Here is a 25111-nt window from a genome sequence, read left to right on the forward strand (position 1 = left end):
AGAGGTCTTTACCATGATTTTAATCATCTTTGGTGTCATGATAACTTTTCATAGAGTTTATTTCCAATTGTACTGGACATTATTTCATATTATAGGATTTTTATCGTATTGCTTGTAGAAATACAATATAAATGTATCATTAATAATATTTAATTGTCTGATAGATCTATATACTCTTAACAAAAGAAAACAAATAAAACTCTTCTTAGAGTACCATCTTAGCTGTTCCCATGTGGTTGTTATACCTATGGTGCTTATTCTACATCATCTTGTGACTGGATTAAAGCTTGGATATGGGTTGCTGTGATATAAAAAGCCAAGCATAACGTCTTAAATTATTCCACCTTATATTCACAGTGTAGGAACTATATCTTGGCTGTTCCCCATGTTCAAATTTGGTGTACTAATGACGTTTTTCAGATATTTTTCCAGCTAAGAAGAGGCCCTCATTGTGGGGAAGAAGGCTTGATTCAGAATGCCCACATGTACTGTAGTCACAATGCAAGTTCATTTAACCATTTAACAGTAACCGACTTGGAAGGGACCTTGGGGGGTGGGAGGCGCCGATGTGGGCCACCCCCCGGCTCAAATCCATAGCTACGGAGCCCTCCCCAGCTGCAAAGAAACATAGTCCAATACAGAAACTACAAGTAAAAAGTCAAAATAATCTGACAGAAGTCCAGGGGGTTTTCCAAGGCTCAGCTCACAAGCTCTGGAGCGAAGCAAAAAAGCATCCATAAGCTGAGACTGAGTTGAAAAAACTGAGGAACGTCACCAGGGAGATGGAACATCAGAAAATTCAACTCAGTCCATAGAGCTAGAGCCTAGAATAACCCATCCTGGCACCTCCCATCGATACATTATGGAGAACTGCCGAACTTTCTGATCAAAAAGCTCAGTGTCTTAGCCACTGAGCCACCTAGTCATCTGTTTGTATCTTGATTCAAATAGAAATAGGATCACAATCTTCAGTTTACAACTGAAACTACAATAAAGGAGATGTTTCCTTAAGGGAGGCAAGACCAAAAATAATTGTGTTGAACAGTAATGCTGCCTTATCTTTTATATGGCCTATTTTTGGGGTCTACTGTCTTCCAGATGTTTCACACTTCAACTCTAAGGAGTTCCATCTTATTTGAACCTTATTAGTAGCCAAAGAATTATGGAAGGCACCAGGTTGGGGAACACTTCTCCAGCACATAACAAAAGAATTGAGATTTTGAATTATGCATCTGATTTAACTAACCAGAAGGGGGAAGAAAACCTAAAATGTCTCAAATCATTCTACATTTCAGTTTGTGCTTTAAAAACCAAACTGCTATGAACACAAACAAATCAGGAAATTCTTGGAGACTATCCCAATGATATTTATAGAGCCTAGAAATTGGTCTGCCTGATGAATATATTCAACATGTAAATAGTGGCTGTTCCCAGCACAATCTGAACTTGTATTCTGCAAAATTGAATGTGGGTGATATTATGAAGCTGGAGACTTATTTCTGTCAAACTGCAGATCTTTTTACATATTGCTTTTTAGAAGAAAACTAAAAGTAGCAGATAAAATAACATGGTGTTACAATCCAGGTCAAAATTTAGGTTCTTAAATGTCTGAAAAGCTGCTCTGTATAGTAGGAATGTATCTCAAGTTGAATGGCTACTAGAAACACAATACAGCAGTTCATTTACTAATCTGTTTAAAAGATGCATCCAGAATCATTTTATTACATCATTTGGCTTTGACTGCATATATAATTTCTTGGGCATTTTGGCATGGCAATTTATCTAAATTTTCATACTAGCATAGAAAAATATACAGCTAAGCCTTATATAAAGGCAACATCATTAGGCTCATTGGACAACTTCCCTAATATCCTGAAGGCATTGAGTCTCGTAATATAAAGGTCTCCTCAGGAGTAAAACAGAGGAAGGGGACCTTGTGAGAATAGGTATTGTAACAGAAATCTGACAACTGACATTCTTTCACCAGATGTGGAAAGTAAAGGCAGAATTTGTCACTATGTGTGTCATATTATTTAACCTGCTTTTCTTTTTTTTTTTAATATACTTTATTAAATTTTTCCGTTATAAAAGAATATACAATCTCTATCTCCTTCAGAGGCACAGTGTTTATACAATTTACGAAATCATACGTCAAATAAACTTCATCCTTAGCTGTTCAATATTCTATGCAATATAGCTCGTACTTCAAGTGCATAACAAATCATATCCTAAAATCATGTTTTTGTCTTGTTCTTCAACCAATTGTACCAATTTCCCCATACTTCATAATATTTAGATTTCTCCTCATTATTTATCTCACTCGTCAATTTTGCCATTTCTGCAAACTCTAGGATTATGTTTATTAGTATTTCTTCTGAGGGTATGGTTTTATTTTTTCCAGTATTTCGCAAGGCTAGTCTAGCCGCTGTTGTAATCTGGATTATGAGTTGAGTTTTGTTGTTGTTGAGGCCGTCTCCGATTATACCCAGAAGGAAGATTTCTGGAGATAAAATTATCTCCTGTCCCGTTATTTCACATAGCCAATATCGAATTTTTGACCAGAACCTTTTGGTCTCTGGACAGGTCCACCATAGATGATAGAAGGTGCCGACCGCTTTTCCACATTTCCAACACGTGGCTGAGAGATTGGGAAACATTTTCGCTAACCTAGCTGGCGCTAGATACCACCTGTGTAGCATTTTATAATGGTTTTCTCTGAATGTTACCGATTTCGTCATTTTATAGTTCCTATTCCAGGCCATCTCCCAGTCGTTAAAAATTTAATCTGTATCCCAAGTTTTTTTCCCAAATATTTAACTGAATTTTTGCTATAATCTCTGCCCTATCCTCATTTAGTAAGAAGTTATATATTTTTGCTAGCATTTTCTTGTCTACTCCCCAAATAATTTTATCAAAATTTCCATGCTTGGCTTCTATACCAAATTGGTTTCTGTCTTTTTGAAATCTTGAATTAATCTGCAGGTAGTTCCACCAATCCAAGTTGAAACCCTGGTCCCTCAATAAATCCAAAGATTTGAGCTTCCCCTTTTCATCAAGAATATCTTTATACATGCCCAACTTATAGTCATCTCTCCTGTTTGGGGCCGCCAACGCTTCCATAATAGAAAGCCAGTTAGGTACCTTAGTATAAATCCTCTGTCTAATTTCCTCCCACGTGCGTATAAGTGTCTCCCTAATTTTATGTTTATGAAAGTAGGATTTTTTCTTGTTCTTTGTGTCCCACAGGTGAGCATGCCATTCTTCTGATAGGTCATGTCCTTCTAATGTCAGGATTCTCCTATTTCGTAACGTGATCCACTCCTTAATCCAAATTATTTTCGCCGCCTTTCCCAATCGGGGAGCCCGAATCCTCTCAAATTTCTTTTTCCTTGCAGTATCTTGAAGGAGATCCTCGATTTCTTACCCTCCCATAAGAAGTTTCTAATATGTTTGTTCAGGTCCAGAAAGAATTTTTTATCTAAGGTTATCGGAATATTTTGAAATAGGAACAGAATTTTAGGTAGGATGTTCATTTTGATTGCTGCTATTTTACCAATCAGAGACAGTTTTAGCCTTTTCCATCTTTCTAGGTCCTGATATATTTTTTGCAATAGAGGGATATAATTGTCTTCTTTTAATGATGAGAATCTCGCAGTGATCCATATTCCTAAATATTTTATTTTCTTAGCTACCTGGAGGCCTAATAAGTCTTCCACTTCCTTTTTTTGTGAGTCTGTCATATTTTTCACTATTATTTTAGGTTTTTTCCTATTAAGTTTAAGGCCCGCCACTTCTCCATAGTTCTGTATTTCCTGCATTAATTTTAAACCGTTAACCTGCTTTTCATTCAGGAGCATCAGGATACAAACTCCCTCTTCCTAATAACCCACCCTGTGAAGTAGATTGGACTGAAAGTATGGCTAGACAAAGTGACCCAGTTGAGAATGGACCAGAGCCTGCATATCTATGCAGTCGTTCAACCTCACAGTAGCTACCGTGAAAGTCTGAGATAATAACAGTAGTAAAACAAAGGACTGATTTCTATTAAACGATCTCTACTGAGAATAAATAGCAGTCATGGCATTTTCTGAGTTCCTAGATACTGATGACAATAGTGTTATATAGCAGATGCTATAGAGCACTGCACACCAAGACAACTAGACACAAGAACTGTTTTTCCCCGAACGCCATCACTCTGCTAAACAAATAATTCCCTCAACACAGTCAAACTATTCAATAAGGCTGCATTACTATTACTATTAGTCTTCTCACTGTTCCTATCACCCATCTCCTCCCATTATGACTGCATGACTGTAACTTTGTTGCTTGCATCCTTGATATTGTTTGTTTCCTGATTGCTTATTTGTTCTCTATGACTATCATTAAGTGTTGTACCTTATGATTCTTGACGAGCGTATCTTGTCCTTTTATATACGCTGAGAGAATATGCACCAAAGACAAATTCCTTGCGTGTCCAATCATACTTGGCCCATAAAGAATTCTATTCTATTCTAAGATGACTTATTTCTGGTACATGGATTACTATGCCTCTGTCCTTCAGCTAATTTGTTGGGAGGCAGAATGCTCCTGCCTTCCTTTTATTCCACATCAACAGGCCATTGTTCAGAACACGGTCCAAGACAGATTTATCCATGCAACTAAATCTGTGATAATATTCCCCCCCTCCAAGTGTTTTAACTTATCTTCCTGAAACTAATGTTTTGACCTTCACGTTAAACATATGTATTAAATATAATGGGCTGAACATGTTTGAGCATTTTATTATTACTGCATTTGTGGTATTTTGTTTCTATACGGATGTCATACTTCCTCTCAACATTACCAACATCAGAATTTCATCAGCATACATTAATCTTTAATGGGACTTACATAGTCAGTAGAATAAAAAATTTAAAAAAAATAGAAAAAAATGGCCAAAGAGGATATGTACTCAACTATATATACTTCATGACTACTGACAAAGTGGCATTTTTAAAATCTGCATGTATTTTTATATTTGGTTAGCTATTGAGACTCTGGTACTTGCAGCTGCAGCAGCATACAAGACTGATAAATAAATTAAAATGCAAGGATAAATTAACATCTGCCAATCATATACTCACTTGTGTCAGAGAGACCTAAATCATTTAAATGTATTGTAATGCTTCTACAGCAAGCTAAACACCCTATCTTTTCTTCCTTCAAAACAGTCATGGCAAAAACATTATTGTTGTAATGATTCATCTTATGTTTTTTTCTTCACTCTCATCAAAACACTTACCTCTAGCATAAATGAAAGATGGAAGGTAAGGTGACACAGACTGAAAGAATCAGATGTACCTCACAGATTTTACACAAATCCATCAACCAGTACAGACAATCCTTTCTGTGATTTCTCTTCCTTACTTCAGACTGCTGATAAAAATATCTGGAGAGGAGGCCATTTCAGTCTCCGTAATACAGGTAGTCCTCCACTTACAAACATTTGTTTAGTGGCCATTAAAAGTTACAATGGCACTGAAAAAAGTGACTTATGAGGTTTTTTTTTTTTTTATTTATTTAGGACCCATGGTCACGTGATCAAAATTCAATTGCTTGGCAATTATTTCATATTTATGATGATATGCAGTGTCCTGGGGTCAGGTGATCACTTTTTGCAACCTTCTGATAAGCAAAGTCAATGGGGACACCAGATTCACTTAATAACCGGGCTACTAATTTAACAGTTGTAGTGATTCACTTAACAACTGTGGCAAGGAAGATCATAAAATGGGGCAAAGCTCACTTAAAAAATGTCTCATTTAGCAACTTAAATTTTGGGCTCAATTGTGGTCGTAAGTCGAGGACTACCTGTATTGTAGGTATGTTCTATTCCCTCTTGTTATATTTCTTTGATTTGTACCAAGATGGAATTGCTCACTTATGATCTAGTTATACTGAATGGGAAAGAGCCAAACTATCACAAGGGAATACATTGATTTTTAGGGCAATACAATTCTCACCTCTTTCTTATTCCGGGAAATGACATTTGGATCGATAGATCCCAGAGACAAGTTTGGCAGGACAAAGTTAAGTATTTTAGCTGCAAATACCTGAGGGAGAAAAATATAATTAATATCTTGGAAGGCAAGAAGAGAATTATAGAAGTCAGTTTTGCAGATGGCAGAAACTTTTTTTTTTAGCTTAACCACTACATTGTTACTGCATTCCAGCTGAAGATCTGCTCCTGAATGCCAACAAATGGATTTATTCCAAATGTATCAGGAAGGCCGAAAAGATTCTCAGGACTATTTATAAGGGAAAGCTTGATGCAACTGGTGTTATTCCCCAAAACCTCTTTGTCCAACTTTAGGACTCTTAAATTTCTTCCTGACAACAAAAAAGGGAAGGAATCCTGGCTGAAGAAGTTGAGAGAAAGCCAGCTTTTCCCCTCTTCGAGGGTTGTTTGCCAGGGTTCCTTCTTGTTGCTATTCACTTTGTATTTTAGTTTCCTACAGTGACAATTGTAACTTATGTGATTTACAGTATAGTTCTTTAAACATGGTAAACACATTCTGTAGCAGGGATACAAATAAAGAGAAAAATGTGTAGACATTGACTAGAGAGATCTATTGCACAGCTAATTTCTGGGAGTTAAATACAAAAATATAAAGATGCTAAAAGAAGAAAAGCATTGTAAGCCGCCCTGAGTCTCCGGAGAAGGGTGGCATATAAATCAAATGAATAAATAAATAAATAAATAAATAAAAAGAAAATACTTCAAAAAATTCCACTAATAGGATTCTATAACTGATCCCAATGCTGAATAATCTCTGATCTTCTGTAGATTACATTCTAATTAAGTGGTCATCACTTAAAAACAACGATAGCCAAGAAAATACTTTGCCAGGTCTATTTTAAGGACACATTCATTACTGCATGCAATAATGTTTCCTGGAAAATGTAAAATGAAATCTGTGACCTTGATTTTCTATGAATCTATTAAATGTAATAATATCCATAACATTCTCTGATCCTCCTGCATCAAAGATTGCTACGGACTGTGGGAAAAATATATTGTATTAATGTTAAAAAAATAAACTAAAAGTTTTCCCAGAATAGAAAGTTTCAAAGTGACACGATTTCAGAGGGGTCTATGACAGCTCACCACAGCCAAGTCTCCATAGTCGTCTCACCATGGCCAACTCGCCGTAGCCAACTTGCTGAGGCTAACTCGCCACGGTCAACTCACCACGGGACAACTCGCTGCGGGACAAGAGTTAGACTAATATAGAGAAATAGTGGAATAGAATCACGAAGATGATTCTAGATGATCCAAAGAAAGGATGCCAAAGAAAGGACAAAATGAAATGCGAATGTCAAAAATTAAAATATTTTAAAAATTATTTTAAATAGTTAAATTGAATTGTTGAATTGTTCCACAGTGAGTTGTCTTGTGGCAAGTTGGCCACGGGGAATTTTCCCGTGGCAAGTTGGCTGCAGCGAGTTGTCCCATTCCGATTTCAGAGGCATTTACAGGAAACGAAAATGACATTGCCCCAGTCTGCAGAGGGCTATGTTGTGAAGTGCAGCTGTAGCATCTAATATTCCCCCTAGGACTCTTCAACTTTTCACCAAATTAGATTTTGTTGGTTTAATACCTCCAATCTTTTTTCTTCCATTTTGCTGAATATTTAAGCTAATGAAGAGTTCTGTTCCTAATACAGTGAAACTTCATTTTATTGTACCCCAGTTTAGTGGACTTTGAAGGCAATGAACAGAACTTTTACCTGAAGTAATGCAGATGATTTAGTTAAATTACCATAATTTGTGTGAATTTACATCATTATATGATAAGCCTAATGACATGAACTGACACAAATGACAAATTATATAATTGGCATTATTATATAAGTGACATAAATTTGGATTTAATGGACATTCAGGCTTAATGGACATGCTCTCCTGTCTAATGGTCTATTAAACTGATGTTTTAATGTACAAATATTGTCTATTAATTTTTGAATTTTTCAGAATATAAGTAGTTTAATTCTTATCTTCTGATTGCTAATATACCCTATCCGAAAATATTAGGAGTCAGGCTGATAGAAAAGATGCTTTATTAAATACCTCACAAATTAATGACAATTATCTATATTGGAGAGAAGCCCTTTTCTCCAAAACTATCTTATTAATGGAATGTTTGAAAAACAGACTCTGTAAAATTCAACTTTTTAAAACTTAGCCAATCGTATCTGTGAGATAAAGATATTGCTAATCCTCAGTCCCATCTGCCTTCCTTTGTTAGTTACCTCTTGAAAAAGCAAGATCAGCAGCTAATTTAATGCTCTAATTGTAAGTAGTCGTAGCAGTTATTACATAACAATTTGCTTTGAATTGCATTCATCCGAACCTCTCCTAAGCAAGCAGTTTTCACTAAAGCTTGGTAAAGTGCTGAATAAGACTGTCTGGCTGTACACCCAGGTTGTTGCTGTTGTTATCGCTGCAGCTGTTACCTACATAATTTATGGGGCAACATTCCAAATTAGGAGCAGGCCGGAAATGTAGCTCCTTTCAGCAATCCTTTAAAGAAGGTTTTTCATGAGCCCAGGAAAAGTTCAGCTACTTTAAAGAGTTGCTAACAAGAGAGAGCTGTAATGAGAATCATTGACCCAAGAGAGTTTTACAAGTTTTTGCAGCACATGGTTTAATAAATAAAGGTCTAGGGAAAAAGAACACAGGTAGTCCTTGACTTATGGAAGTTTATTCAGTGACTGTTCGAAGTTACAGCAACACTGGAAAAAAGTGACTTATGACCATTTTTCACACTTATGATGGTTGCAGTGCCCAAGAGTCATGTGATTCCCCTTTTGCAACCTTTTGACAAGCAAAGTCAATGGGAAAACCATATTCACTTAACAAACGTGTCACTAATTTAACAAATGCAATTATTCACTTAACAAATACGGCAAGAAGTCATAAATGGGGCAAAACTCACTTAACAAATTTCTCACTTAGCAACATAAATTTTGGGCTCAATTGTAGTCATAAGTTGAGAACTATTGGCATACAATACTCTTGTCAGGTCTGCTTACTTGATCTGATTCATCACATTGTACAATATCAGATAAGATGATAGTATATGGTATGTGGCATACATGATTGTTCATAAACTATCAAGGGGAGGAAATTATTGTTGGCTGAGAATAAACTCCATGAATGAGTCCATAGACTAGCTGTGGAGCTGGTTGTTAATTTTCCTTGCCAAGCTTAATAAAGTTTAAGCCTCACCTATTTAAAATAATTATTTTTAGAACTGTCTGTTAGAAATGAAGCTAAAATAATTTGAAACAACCCCCCCCCCAATATTCATTACTCTAGTCAACCCAATAGAGATTGGTACAGAAGCTGAAATCTCGATGGTTCTAAGACACCTCCAAAAACTGTTACCAGATTGCATTTTTAATATGACTGAAAGGGGAAGCTGATTAAATACAGGAGAGGAGAGCAATCCTATTAAACTGCATTCAATTGTGGAAATAAATTTTTGTCTTGGACCCACCAATTCCATTTTGGAGTGCAGCCCTGGGAATACTATTCAAAGTTTAAGAGTGGCTTTCTGCCCAGAGAAAGCTGACATTCTGTGCTAAGTTATGAATTGTTTTAACCATGCCTTCTGAACATGTCACAGGCCTTCATCACTCAAATATCATGGTTTACAAACCACAAAGAGTTCACACACCAGGCTAAGCAAACTGCATTAAGGCATAGCATAGCATGGGAACTTAGCCAGAGATCATGCATCTGGAAACTGAGGGAACAAAAGCAGCTTGGGAAGAGAGATTTGTCAAACTAAATCTACAGGAAAAGGAAAAGGTTAGTTCAAAGTTCTTGCTCTAAATTACAATTCTGATTTTTGTGAGAAAAAGGGCATCTTCATTTATTATAATATGTATTTAATCCTACAGATTTTGCACTGGCCACAAACCTTTTTACATTCAATTTTAGGAAAAGTCTTACATTCATGTATTTAAAAAAAAGAAAAGAAAAAGAAAATAGTGCTCTACCACATATAGAGAGGTTAGGCTGGTGAAAGAAAGGGCTATTATCTCAAGACAGTAAGATTTTTAGCTGACATTTAGATAGTGTGCCTGGAATTAAATGAACACCTTTTTTTTTTACCTTGATCGGTGTCGCTACATCAGGACTTGCAACTACTAAAGGAGAAATTAATACCATGCCTGAAAAGTCATTTGGTCTTTCGCACGCGGTGAGGATGGCAATGGCTCCTCCCTGAAATGAAAAAGCAAGCAATGGGTTGATGATTGCTAAGACTATTGATCTCAGTAAAGCAGAGATGAGAAGTTTGTACAACACTACAACTCCCAGCATGTCTTACCATTGGCATGCTGACTAGAGTTGCAGCTGAATTGGAATTTAGAAATACCTGTCATGCTTGCCAACCCCCCCCCCCCCCCCGGTCATATAGCAAAGAGATGACAAGCACTTATGGGCAGGTACATTATCAAGGTTACTATCTTGAGAACCTTGCCAATTTATACTGGCAATGCCTTATTGTGGCAATGGCCACAACTATATTCAATTTCCTTCTGCACCGAGAAAAAGACAAATTTAGATCAATTCCATTATTATGTACCACTGATTCCAACCAGCAATAACAGACAAAAAACTTCAAAGGAACTGTGGAGGTGATAATTTCAGAACTTATGTAATGAATGCAAGCATGTATCACCAAGTGTGCAATTCACCCACATTGGCAGCAGAGCCTCATGGCAGTGATTCAAAAGGTGTTTCGATACCACTTCCAGGCATTGTACAACACTGGAATATCCAGAAATACAACTGCACAAAGAAATCATCCTAGGAATCACAATACAGCTATTAGGTGCTTGTTAAAGAATGTTTTTCTTTATTTATATATTAAACTCATATATATTATTCCTTTACAAGAAAAACCAAAAATGCCAAAAAAAGAAAAGAAATGTAAATTACTGTCCCTACTCCCTCAAACTACAATCAGATTTTTACAAAATGCAAGAGGAAAGACAGCATTTTTCCAGCGGTATGGAAAAAAATGGCTCCCAGCATGTCCATAAAGGACCAAAAATGGAAGAGAAGGAGAAGCAGACAGGAGTAAATCAAGAAATTCATAGTGAGTTAAGGAATGATGCATCTAGAAAGAAGGGAATGGCAAGTAAAGAGTCTGATCAAGCTGTGGGATGAAACAGAAGCCAAAGGGAAAGTCAAAGTCAAACTATATCCCCAAATTAGATTAATAAATCATCAATACGTGCTTGCATTAAAAATGTATGATTTAATGAGCCGTGATGGCGCAGTGGTTAGAATGCAGTACTGCAGGCTATTTCTGCTGCCTGCCAGCTGCCTGCAGTTCGGCAGTTCGATTCTCACTGGCTCAAGGTTGACACAAATTTCCATCTTTCTGAGGTTGGTAAAATGAGGACCCAGATTGTTGGGGGGAATATGCTGACTCTGTAAACAGCTTAGAGACGTAAGCTGTTTACGTCTTAGACACGTAAGCGGTAAAGTATTATGAAGGGGTATATAAGTCTAAGTGCTATTGCTAAGTACTATTAAAACAAAGAACGATAAATACGTTTTATTTTTTCTTACAGAAAAGAATAATAGCTGTTTGGGAAGCAAATTTTAGGGCCATGTTTTTTGAAGTTTTGGATAACCTGGCTATATGTAAGAAACAAAGGAATTTGAAGGCATAAAAACTGGACTCTTAAAACTGGACTGATTATTCCAGTTTTGGAAGGATTTATTGACTATTAATTGGCATAGTCATTTAAAAAAAAACACTGAATGCCAAGCCAGTTTGGGACTACAAGCTAAAATGCTCTCTTTTCAAGCCAAAAGTATGTATCCCAACCTCAGTAAGCAGGAGAGTTCAGTGTGATTCACAAATAGTTGCCATGGGAAATCCTTGGAGAACTGTATTAAAGATACATCATTCTGTTTACTTGCAGGAATAAATTTGTGTGTACATGAATATGAGGACTATTTGGGTAACTTCAATTTCAGCTTATGCTTTTTGTTTTAAAGGTTTACCGTGAACTTCAAATCAGACATCACCTTCTTAACTTCTGATAAGAGATGGCTATGCTCACCTTAACTTTGTTTCAAAGCCCACTTTTTTTGTTTTGAGATTTCTTTGAAGATACTCAGCAAAAAAAGTTTAATTTTTTCATGCAAGTCCCCATCGCTATTATTCAATGCTCTTTTATAAACCTAGAATAAATTTTGGAAAAGAAGGAAGTCTCTGAAAGAAGCATATTGGAACTGGAAATGATTAACCGAGCATGAGCAAGATAAATGGGAGCATTAACAGGAATTTCCACTTTGATCTTTATATGAATTCAAAGCCAAAATAGAGTAAGATTTAGAATTACAGATTTCATGTTGTAATCTCAAATGGTTGTACAACTTTCTTCTAATTTAATGAAAATGCATTTTATATAACTTTAAAAAAAGGAATAGACAATGTAATTTTCTACAGTGTAACATCTATTGCATGTGGCCATGGGATATAATGATAGCTAATGCCTTGGTTGTATACAAGAAGAAAAAAAAATTGTGTGTGTGTATGCTTGTGTATGTATGTAAAGTAGATCATAGCAATTTCTTTCCTAGCTTTCAGTGGGGTTTTTTTGCCTTCAAAAACCCGAATTCTGTTGATAACTAAAAGGAATAGAATGAGAATTGAATACGCATCCAGAATACAAGCTGTCACTGATACATTCTATAGCTGTATTAAAGTTCAGAGATGATAAACCATTCCTTTGAAGTGAATGACAACTGACTCACACACGCAACCTTTTGCATTTTCATCCCTGAGCCTTCTTAACCGTTGTTAGTTAGCTTAAAACTTTCAGAACAAGCTATGATTGGGGCTGTACATCCTTTGTAGTAAAAATAAAAATTCTATTGTAAGGTAGCACAAAGTCTAAATCATAGAATATTACATGTATTATGAGTAAACCATAACATAACTTTGGGGATGTTTTATTTTACATGGTTTATTCTTGTATTCAATGATTAAATGATTCAGAGTTGATGAGTAATGATGTATCCATTCCCGTATCACAAGCTTGTTCAATGTCCACCCTAGTTCTTGACAATACCTCTAGGCATTATCCTGGTTGAATTGTCCACCTACAGTATTCTTTCATCTGTTTTAGGTGGCAGTTCCAGGATCATTAAGCCACTTGCCAATGCATCCCCTAATGGGAGTATAAAGCCTCAAGATGCAAAATACCCCTTTTCTCATCCAACCAGCCTCTCTGAATTGGAACTTTGGAGCCTGCCCCCTTTTGTGGTTTTTTTTTTTTTTTTTTTTAATTTGATTTATATGCCGCCCTTCTCCGAAGACTCAGGGCGGCTTACAATGTGCTCAGCAATAGCCTTCATCCTTTTGTATATTTATACAAAGTCAGCTTATTGCCCCCACAAACTGGGTCCTCATTTCACCTACCTTAGAAAGGATGGAAGGCTGAGTCAACCTTGAGCCTTGGCGAGATTCGAACCCTGCAGTAATTGCAGGCAGCTGGTCTTAATAAGCTTAATAACAGGGTGCCTTAAACCCCTGTACTACCAAGGCTCTTTTATTTCACCATCAAAAGATTTTCTGTAGCCTGTAGAATTGGAAAGCTAAGTTGTGGCCCCCAACACAGAAGTTCAAGTTTGGCTTTCATTTTGCACATTTCCTTTCCTTTCCTTCTCACCGCAAAAATGTATAGCAATGGCATATTCATTCTTCCCTTTAACAACACTTGAGAATCTCAGAAAATGGGGAAACTCACTCTTAAAAGAAATAACGTCCTTAACTGGTATAGAAACATTTTAACCAACATGAATAAGGGGATCTATCTGCCTGCCTGCCTGCCTGCCTGCCTGCCTGCCTGCCTGCCTGCCTATCTATCTATCTATCTATCTATCTATCTATCTATCTATCTATCTATCTATCATCTATCTCTGTGCTTATCTGTCTGAAAAAAAACCTCTTCACTTGTTTATGTCTTTTTATGAAAATTGTGAGAACAATAATCCATGTAAAGTCTATTAGGGCATAAGAGAATCTCCAAAACGTTTTGTCTTTTATCTTTCTCATATATACATAAATACATACATTCAGATCACATTCCTTTTTGGCAAAAATAAGAAGGTCATTTTTTCACTTGCGTTTCTAGAAATTCTACTTCATAGCTCTTCAATATTGGAAATAAGCCTTGGGAATGAATGGCGTGTACATCTGTAATTTCACATTAGAACTAGCAACTGTGCAGTTTACATTTAGGTGGGCAGCTGTTTACCCATAACTCCAATAACATAGCCACTGCTTTTTGTGAAAATAAAAGAAAAACAGAAACAAAAAGAGGAGAGGAAGCAGGGAAAGAAAACAGAAAAGGCTATGATTAAAAAAAAACCTTCTGGCACCAGTATTAATTGTTAGACTTCAGAAGCCTAACCCAAAATAAACAGCGTCTGCTGCTCTATAGGAGGCCAAGGCTCCATGAGGAAGGATAGTGTTCTTACCATAGAGTGCCCCAGAAGAAACACAGGAATGCCTGGATGATCCTTCTTCATGAGATCTATGTGCTGCAAGCTGTCTCTGACAAACACGTGAAAATCCGATATAACCATACGGTCTCCTTCACTTTGCCCATGGCCAACTGTAAAAGGGAAAAGGAAAAGTGACCTGCCATACCAGAAGTAGTTCATACTTTGGCTCTTCTCAGACTTACCTATGAAACCCAACCTAGACACAAAAATTATATTCTGTTATAGTTTTCTCTCACATGGCACCATCGAGATGTGTGCAGGGCCTATTGGAACTGAGGTCCAACGCATTTGGCAGTCACCAATTTAAGAAAAATTATATTGCATTTACAATATAATACGCTGTTGGTATTAACCATTTAGTCATGTCCAACTCTTGGTGACTTTACTTGCTCTCTATGCTACCCTGTCAAGCATAGCTTCTTTCAGTTGTTTTTTATTCAACTTTGCATCAGATTTGATGTTATCAAGCCACTGATGAGGTTATCTATTTTGAAACATCTGTAAGAAAACAAGCAAGTTCAGAGAGCGCCAAGGACTCCTTAGCGTGTTCTTTGCTTGCCCCTTCTTCTTTGTCGACTAACCATTCCTAATACCATTGCCTTCTCCCAATGAATTCGCGCGCACAGCATGGCCAAAGTAAATTGGACTTTTGCCTTATGATTTTAGCTTCCAGTGATGTGTCTGGTTTTATATCCAATGTAAATAACATCATTAGTGTGCAAAGGGCTCTAAATCCACAAAAGCAATGAAAACAGGGGGAGCCACAAACTATATATCACCTTTGTCTGGGGAATGTTTACCAGGGGTGAAATCCAGCAGGTTCTGGAGAACTGGTGGCGGAAATATTGAATAGTTCGAAGAACTGGCAAATACCATCTCTGGCTGGCCCCAGAGTGGGGTGGGAATGGAGATTTTGGAATATCCTTCCCCCAGGAGTGGGGAGGGAATGGGGATTTTCCAGTATCCTTCCCCTGCCACGCCCATCAAGCCACGCCCACAGAACCGGTAGTAAAAAAATCTGAATTTCACCACTGATGCTAACCTGTTGAGAATCAAAGGTAACACCAAGTCATGGAAGTAGAACTTTCATGTTCCACAACTGAGATTGCCAGAGGCTATACATGATTACGATCCCTACATAGTTGGGTGTCCTTAAGAGGCTTCCAATGTGGCCTGGTTTTATAACACTCTTATGAGGAAATAAGTGTAGAATTCTAAACCTTTTCAGAAATAGGATGATGCACTACTAGATGGACTTCAGTCTGATTCAACAAGAGATGGGTCTTATATTCACAGCCTGAATAAGAAATGATTGCAGGCTATGGGACTAAGGCTTACACAGTTAAAAGCAGAAAATAATTATTACCTCCCTCCTTATCTATTTCCAGGGAAGGGCTGTTTATTTCATATGCTATTGAAATTCATCATAATTATCCCTCATAAAATAGAACTGATGATCAGCTGATCTGACAAGATATATCCCACTGCCATATGATTGAACCAAAATTATAACTCAGTAATCATTGCAGCTTTGATTCCTAAAAGGAAAAAAAATGCTGAATAGCCAAGTTTAAGATTAGAGGGTAAAGAAATGCAGAGATTTCTGACATTACTCAGCTGCATGTTTTCTTGCCTTTTAATCCAGATTTCTGCCCTGTAAATGCTTCTTCAACATTGGTATTCATCCTGATGCCCTACAGTATTTGATGGCTGGAAAATGATCAAAGTCATCAGGTCTCAAGTTGAGAAAGACATATATACACAAAAAGAGGGGGGAAATAAGAATAAGAATGTCCCAAAGGTGCTTTTTCAAGAGGCAACTGGACTTTCTTTGAAGATGTTTCGCTTCTTAACCAAGAAGCTTCTTCAGCTCTGACCGAATGGTAGAGAATGGAAGGATTTATACTCCTTGCAGACAGCTAGTCATTTGCATTCTTTTAGCCAGTTGTTAAGACCATCTGTGTCATCAAGGTCACCTGAGTGGTGCAAATGTGTGTGGAGCCTTCCTGGAAGTGTTGAAAGGATTGTATTGTAGATTGGAGATAGATGATGTTGTATCCCTTTCCCTCTGTTGAGAGAGGGTTGTTCAATTTTGATATAGATGATTTACAAACAGTCATCTGTTTGTACACCCACCCCCGCAGCCATATGACTACTTTTTGGGTAACCACTCCACATTTATGGCTGTTTGCATTGCCTCATCATCATGTGTCTAACTTAGAGCATTTTTGCCCAAAACCAGCATTTACTTCTGGATTCTGGCAAAACTTGCCCCGTAGCAAACAATTGGCTTCGCCTAACTACGGCAGTATTTAATGATCACTGCAAAAAGTTGTAAAATGGGTCCAGTCACATAGTGACCCACTTTACGAATGTCACAACATACAATCATAATTGAGGGAGTCAATATGATCATAACTTTACAGGATTCCCTGTAAATGCTTCTGGTGAGTATATGGCATATATATATTCTTGAATTACAACTAGCTTTTTTTAAAAAATGGATCTCTTTGCAATATAATAATATAAATATTATATATAATATAATATATATAATATTGATATAAAACAAACTTAATTTAATATATGTAAGTTTTAATGTGTTAGATTCTAACACAATTCAACAATTCTTTGTCCTTATACTTCTTAAGAGGAAATGGGTAAATCTTATAGAGAAATTGCAATACATCACAACTACAGTTCCCAAGAATTAAAAAAAAAAAGTATGTGGATAGGAAACAAATATATAAAACTGGTCTAAGTATGTAACATAAAAGGAGATCTAAACTCTAAAGTTGTTGATGCCTTTTTCTCAAATTTAAATAGGTGGATCAGAAGATAATCAAGAATTCAGCAAATTAATTTGGATTTATTCTTTCCAAATATGTCTATGTGGAATTAACAAAAATTGAGCTTAGTAAGTACAAACTTAAGTCTAAACGTGCACAGACTGGGTTAGTAGTGATAATATAAACCAGCCTTCTCTAACATGATGCCTAGCAGATGTGTTCAGAAAACAGCTTCCAGCCGTTCTGGAATTTGTAGCCCCAAATACATCAAGAGGGCACCAGCTTGAGAAAGACTAGCATAAATAAATGACAAAATGTTTAGAATTTCTACTTAACGCTCCTTTATTATTGAGTGCTGTGAAAGAAGTTTTTCCCATACGCTTTTTGAAAAAATTACTTTTAGCTGCTATTATGTTTGTTTTTGTATCTCCAACAATCATCTATGGATGAGTTGTTGCTTCATATTGCTTTACATATGGCCCTAGTTAAGCTATAATGTGGCTGATAGGTTTCTGTGTGTGAATCCGTCCATTATGTGTGAATTAAGCTATGTTCAACAAAACTAAAAATCCTTGTTTAGGATTGTTATTTCTTCATATTTTAAGTTGCCAAGTCTCAAGTAAACCAAATGACATATATTCATGGATAAACTAAACTAAGTAGATTTGATCATTTCCAATCAACTAATGGAAAACTAACAGCAGCTTTCCAGACAAGAAACAGCAAACTGAAGACAGCATCATTAAAAAGTAGAATAATGGGTACAGCAGAATGAAGGGCCAGCAAATTAACTGCCTTTTTGTAATTAGCTATAGTTACATATAGTTGCTACTTACAATAACACTGCAAATCAACAGTCTCTGGTAGGTTTAGAGATCTAAGAAATGAGAGAATATTGTGGGGTTTGTTTGTTTTTTGCTCAAACCACAGTCAGTGCCTTAAGGAAAGACACTGGGTTTTCATATTTCCTTTTCTAATTGCCTTTGGAAATGGCTTCTTAATGGCTTTTCAAATATTGGAACTTTTGAATCAACAGGTGTTACAGCATCAGGTGAGTCTCCTTCAATTCTTAGAGAAAGTTTTGAATAGGTGTTTAAGAATTTAAAAAAATACTTTGGAATAAATAGCACTAGCAATAGCAATAGCATTTAAGATTAATATATCACTTCATAGTGCTTTTACAGCCCTCTCTAAGCGGTTCACAGAGTCAGCCCCCAACAATCTGGGTCCTCATTTTACCCACCTCAGAAGGATGGAAGACTGAACCTGGGGAGATTTGATCTGCCAAACTCTGGCAGTCAGTGATCACCAGAAGTAGCCTGCAGTACTGCACTCTAACCATTGCGGCTCAGTAAAATAGCAAAACACTGATTAGATCTTTGATTTTGGAATGATACAAATGGGCTAAGGATCCAGATGAATTTGAAATAAGATTTTGGAATTATTTATAAGAATCCATGGAAAATGCTTTTTTTTTAATTCTCTTTAAAACAAGAGCTGCCGGGAGCGCGAACCTCCACACAATTCAAATCTCCAGCTCCCCCCGGGAGCGTGAAGCTCCACCATGCTCCGGAACGCTTGCCAGTCCAACGGAGATAATGAGAAGTCAGAAGGAATTAACAGGGAGCTGAGAACAAAGCCCTTAGCAGGCAAGCCGAAGTCAACTGCCAGGAAAGGCCAACCCACAAAATGTAGAAAGCGCCCTGTCACAAGTAGAAGAGTCAAAACAGTCCAGATATCTAAAGTCCAAGGTAAGGAGAAGTGAGAAGAAAGGTGACTGAAGCCAGAGAAACAGTCCCACATGCCTGTCCAGTCTGAAGGACTGAGTCAAAAGCTGGGAGCCCCTAGCAACGGGGCGGAATTTAAAGACTATGACAGACTCAGTCCTTCAATCTGAACAGACGAGTGAAATCCATGCCTGGCTGCTGTCTCCACCCACAATGGAGAATTCAAACTCTTCACTTAAAATGAAAAGAGAAAAACACTTAAGTTTGACTTACTAATACAGAATGGAGCAAACTATTTTAACACTGAATATACTGAAAGAAGTTTTGGACTTAGAAAATAATTTTAAGAATATCTATCACTATAGATAGATTGTGTTTACAGATGTTATGGAAGAGGAACAAGTTTTACTGGACAGACTGAGATTGATGTGCAAGTGGATTTAAAAAAAGACAGGCTTTAAGAATGATATGAAAAATGTCCTACACTGGATCTACATATGAAACCAGCTAATGTCTTAATAATTAAAAGGGATGTACAAATAACAAACCCAAGAGTGACTGGATAACTTTCGTATATTGTATTTTAAAAGTAACTTCTTAAAGCTTTGAAGAATTTTGTGAGAAGAATTTTTTAGACCTGGTCTAAATGAATAACACTTAAAACAATTCTATTCTTTTCCTGCAAGAGTAACAGGAGCAATGTTCATTCTGACATGATCAAGAAAAGGAATACATTCTTACCTCCCTCATGTAATGGTAGTGGCAAGCTGTAAATAAGGCAAACTCTCTTAGGTTTAACTTAATATGGCAACTATCAGTAATACTGGATTTTTCCTCTTAATACAGAATATGAGAAAAATAAAGAAAAAAAATTGTCCAGCTTTTAAGTAATCTCATATGGTCAATTTTCTTGAAGGAGAATGTGAATACTTTTTAGTGGAAGTTCTAGTGCAATTTTTGTGTGTTTGTGAAATAGCTGAAAACTGTAACAGTGACCTTTTCATTTATTTTGAATGATGCCACAAGACTGGACAAATCAAGTTAAAGTAGATATACTGACAGACAATTTTTGTAGTACAATATATTATATACTATAGAGTTATAAAGCAGAAAATGGTGATGATTTAAATAGTTTAATTTAGGCAGAGGTGAACAAGTGAGGGGACTCACTAAGAGCTGAGCTTGCTAGCTGAAGTTAGGAAGGGCTGAAAGTTCAACCAAAAAAAGGCTAGAACTTTTGAACCACAGCTAGTCAGTCAATTAATCAACATCGTCAAAGTGTATTTCTCACTAGATAAAATTCACAGATAAGGAAATTCATGGCTTCCCAATAAGAAGATATGCTTTCATTAGACACTATTAGAGTTACATATAACTCGCAACTCCCTTTCATGAAGTCTTTGGAAATATTTCTGATCATAACTGTGAAATTTCAAGGTTAAAGCTACAGTGAAAACACCCTTAAGATAAACATCAGTTAACGCCCCCTTCCTCACTCTTGAGGTTACCCTCCCTAAATTACCATTGTGTATGATCTAGAGGCTTTCAAGAAGCTTATCTTTTATAACAGACACCTTGGTACTTCACAGAGGGAAAGTTTTATTTTAAATGGTAAAGAATACAAATATCACTACTGATTTAATATAATGGAATTTTCATACAAGGAATTACAGAAACTGAGGGGGGGCTGCAAAAGTTTAATAATAAACCATTCTACCAAAGAATGTCAGTGTTAAAAAAGTTGATGCAAAGAAATTGGACAAATTCACAGAGAATGGTAATAAGACCTGATACGGATTATACATCTGTATAATGCCCAGATTCAGAGGCAGTATACCTTTGCATGCAGATGAAGTCTTGCGAGTATCTGAAAGCATAGTGGACTACATGCAATTTGGTATCATCAAGTAGGATTCTTCTCATGCATATATTCACTTCTGTATAATTTTAATCATTATCCAGACCACAGATACATAGAACATATTATTTGCATTATTTTCCATCGCAAGTAAATTGTTACTGAACTGGTAGTATCAGTTCATCACACTTTACTGATAACAAGATATGAATAAACTAAAAAAAGATATGAATAAACTAAAAGTCAGAATTGTTTGAAATGGAAGGGTACATCTACACTACAACTAAGGGAAAATTAGGAATGAGAAAGCTGCTCAGAGCTGCCTGAACCACAAATTGGGTGGTAAATAAATTCGATAAATAAGTAAAAGTTCAGCCTAATCTATTAGGCAGAAAATAAGCTCTTCTGCTCTATTATCTTCTGTCCATATACTGTAGATGTTTATGTTAAATTTAAATAGAGGAGTAAAATGCATATGGATAATGTAACCTCTCTTTCTGATGGCCTGGGAACCATTCGAAGTATTTGGATAATGAACAGTTTGGATAAACAAGAGTTTAGTGATTCCTTAGGATCATGTTAAAATTGACTATTAGGAAAACATACACAATGATGGTGGATTAAGTTGGGAAACTGAAGTTCATAAAAAGGGGAGAAAAGGAAACCTATTCACAGTTTTTAAATATTTTGGCTCAGAAAATGCTCTAACTAACCGATTGCAAAGTGCCAAGCAAATAGATACAAATTCAAGAAAGAATTTTTATGGGAGGAGCGTGGCTTGTACGTGAGATTGTACAAATGAAACACATGGTATGTAAGTACTTAGTAGCAAGATGACTAGTTCAATTGTCACATCCAAGGTGGCTTGAGTGTCAAAGATGGGGCATATTCCCATGACCTGAGGAAAGTCGAGGTTTCAGTTCCTTTGAATATCTAAAGATTCTAAATCACTCTTTTTTTTTTTAATTAAAGAGTTTTACAAAAAGAGAAAAATTTTTTTTTTACAAATATTTCCCCTCCCCCCCCTCCCTTCCTTACCACCACCCCCCGAACTTCTCAGAACAAAATACAGGGTATAACAATTAACAATCATATGCTAAACTAAGCTAATTAACTAAGGATTCCTATCCCCCCTTCACACTTTAACTCCCCTTTTACTTAACTAAATAGAAATACTCTTAATTTTTCTATTCATTCATAAGCTATTTGATACATTTTAGTCCGATATTTGTTTTGAATATAATCAGTCCATCTTCTCCATTCCGATATATATCTTTCTTGTGAGTGATCTTTCAAATATGCTGAAATCTTCGCCATTTCTGCCAGATTCGCTACTTTTAATGTCCATTCTTCAATAGTAGGCAAATCTTCCTTCTTCCAATATTGCGCCACCAAAAGTCTAGCTGCAGTTATTAAATTTAAAATCAATTTAGTCTCTATAACCATACAATCTGTAATTATACCCAGCAAAAACAATTGTGGAGTAAACCTTATCTTCTTTTTAAAAATATTTTGAATAATCCACCATATTTTAATCCAAAATGCTTTAATCCAAAGTCCACCATATATGATGATAAGTAGCATCATCACAATCACATCTCCAACACTTAGATTGTAAATTCGGATACATACAAGCCAACTTTTTAGGATCTAAATGCCATCTATAAAACATTTTATAAAAATTTTCTCTTAAATTTTGCGCTTGCGTAAATTTTACATTTCTAACCCATATTTTTTCCTAAATTTCCATCATTATTGGTTCCTGAATGTTTTGTGCCCATTTTATCATACAATCCTTAACTAATTCCATTTCTGAATCTATTTCTATCAATACATTATATAAACTTTTTATATGCATTTGACCTTGGTCTCTAATTTGTTTTACCAAATTTTCCTCGTTCTGCATGATACCAATTCTCTGATCTTCTTTCCATCTAGCTTGCAACTGACCATACTGAAACCAAGTTTGAATTATTCTTTCTTCTTTTAATGCATTTAAAGATTTTAACTGCAATACACCCCCTTCCATTTTAAGAAGCTCTTTATAAGTAATCACCTCTTGCTTTTGTTCTACACTTATATTCTCTATTGCATGTCTGGGTATTGCCCATATGGGTATTTTATAATTTAACTTATATTGATACTTTTTCCAAACTCGTAACAAGGCATTCCTTAGTATAGGGCTTTTAAAGGTCTTATCCACCTTTTTATCATATAATAAGTAAGCATGCCAGCCATATAACAAATCATATCCTTCAATGTTCAATATTCTTTCTTCTGTTGAGTTAATCCAATCACTAATTATTGTTAGGACAGCTGCTTCATAGTATAATCTTAGATTAGGCATTTTAAGACCTCCTCTTTCACGTATATCTTGCTTTATTTTTAACTTTATTCTCGGTCTTTTCCCTGCCCAAACAGAATTATTAATACCCTTCTGCCATTCCCTCAAATTTTCATTTTTCTTGAGTATTGGTATCATTTGGAACAAAAAATAGAAACCTAGGCAAAACATTCATTTTTATTGCTGCTATTCTTCCCAATAGAGATAATTGTAGTTTTCCCCAATTCTCCATCTCTTTCTGTATTTTTTGTCATAACAATTCATAATTATTTTTATATAATTTTACATTTGAGGCTGTGATATATACCCCTAGATATTTAACCTTTTTTACTATTTCAAATCCTGTTAGTCTTTCTAGTTATTCTTTTTGCTTTACCGTCATGTTTTTAGTTATTATCTTTGTTTTTTGTTTATTTATTTTAAATCCAGACATTTGTCCATATTGGCTAATTATATTCATTAAACCTGTAGCTGATTGTACTGGTTGAGTTAAAGTAACAACCAAGTCGTCTGCAAATGCTCTTAATCTATAATCATGATGTCTAATTTTAATTCCCTTTATTTTATTTGACCCTCATATTTTATTCAATAAAGGTTCCAAAGTTAAAATAAACAATAATGGTGATAGAGGGCATCCCTGTCTTGTTCCTTTTTCAATTTTAAAAGTTTCTGTTAAACCACCATTAATTATTATTTGTGCTGTTTGTCTCTGATATATTGCTCTAATAGATTGTGTATTCTCCAAACTGCATCTTTTCTATTATTTTCAATAAAATTGCCAATTCAATTGATCAAATGCCTTCTCCGCATCCAAAAAGATAAGCGCTGCAGGGACTTGGTTGTTCCTTTCCAAATATTCCAATAAGTTTACAATTTGTCTTACATTACACTTCATTTGTCTCCCACTTATAAATCCAGATTGGTCATTGTGAATCATTTGTTGCATGATTACCATTAACTATTTGCTAATATTTTAGCAAAAATCTTATAATCAGTATTTAAAAGTGATATTGGCCTATAATTCTTAGGTTGACTACAGTCTTGATCCTCCTTTGGAATCAATGAAATAAAAGCTGTTCTCCAAGAAGGGGGTACATCTCCTCCGGCTTGAATCTTACAAAATAGTTCCTTAAGCGGTTCTACCATTTCTAACTGCAAATTTTTATAATAAACAGCTGTCAATCCATCTGTGCCTGGAGCTTTACCCCCCTTTAACTGTTTAATTGCTAAAATAATTTCTTCCGAAGTTATTGGTTGGTTCAGTCCTTCCCTTTGCTCTGGTGTAATTACAGGGATATTCTCCTCCTGTAAATATCTGTCTATATCTTGAACGGTATCACTAGCATATAACTTTGTATAGAATTCTAAAAAAGCTTTTTAAATCATATTTTGTTGATATACCTCTTTACCTTTGTATTCTATTTTTTCTATAGTACGTAGCTACTATGTACGTATAGTACCTAGATTCTAAATCACTCTTATAGAGCACAGGGTGCACGCCAAATAGAAACAACCACAAGGACACATGGTTCATAAAATCTGTTTAACATTGAACTTGGAGACCTTAAAAAACGTTTCTTTTTTTGAAGTTTTATCTATTGCTTCCCAGTTAAACCAGTGTATGTAAAAAAGGAAACATGCCTATCATTAAAGAAAAATACACACATCTACTTTATACAAAACTCTATGAAAGGAGACACCAGATGCCAAGAATCCACTCAACCTTGCTCTAGTAATTCAGTTTGTATCCTTAAAGAATTCCATTACCTAAATTTCATCTTTTGTTGAGGAGAGCTAACACAAAATGCGG

The 25111-nt window shown here is 35.8% G+C and overlaps 1 protein-coding gene across 1 annotated transcript in view; it reads right to left on the reverse strand.

Annotated features, from left to right (window-relative positions):
- Positions 1–25111, reverse strand: part of MGLL (monoglyceride lipase) — a 103983-nt gene that overhangs the window by 12082 nt on the left and 66790 nt on the right. The window contains exons 4-6 of the mRNA XM_070936914.1: positions 14557–14693; positions 10162–10272; positions 6003–6092 (exon numbers count right to left, since the gene is read on the reverse strand). Coding sequence (XP_070793015.1) covers positions 6003–6092; positions 10162–10272; positions 14557–14693 — 338 coding nt within the window. The remainder of the gene's footprint in view (positions 1–6002; positions 6093–10161; positions 10273–14556; positions 14694–25111) is intronic.

The sequence above is a fragment of the Pituophis catenifer genome, unplaced genomic scaffold (assembly GCF_029215685.1).
Source record: "Pituophis catenifer annectens isolate HBS135680 unplaced genomic scaffold, rPitCat1.0.hap2 SCAF_2, whole genome shotgun sequence".
NCBI classification, from domain to species: Eukaryota; Metazoa; Chordata; class Lepidosauria; order Squamata; family Colubridae; genus Pituophis; species Pituophis catenifer.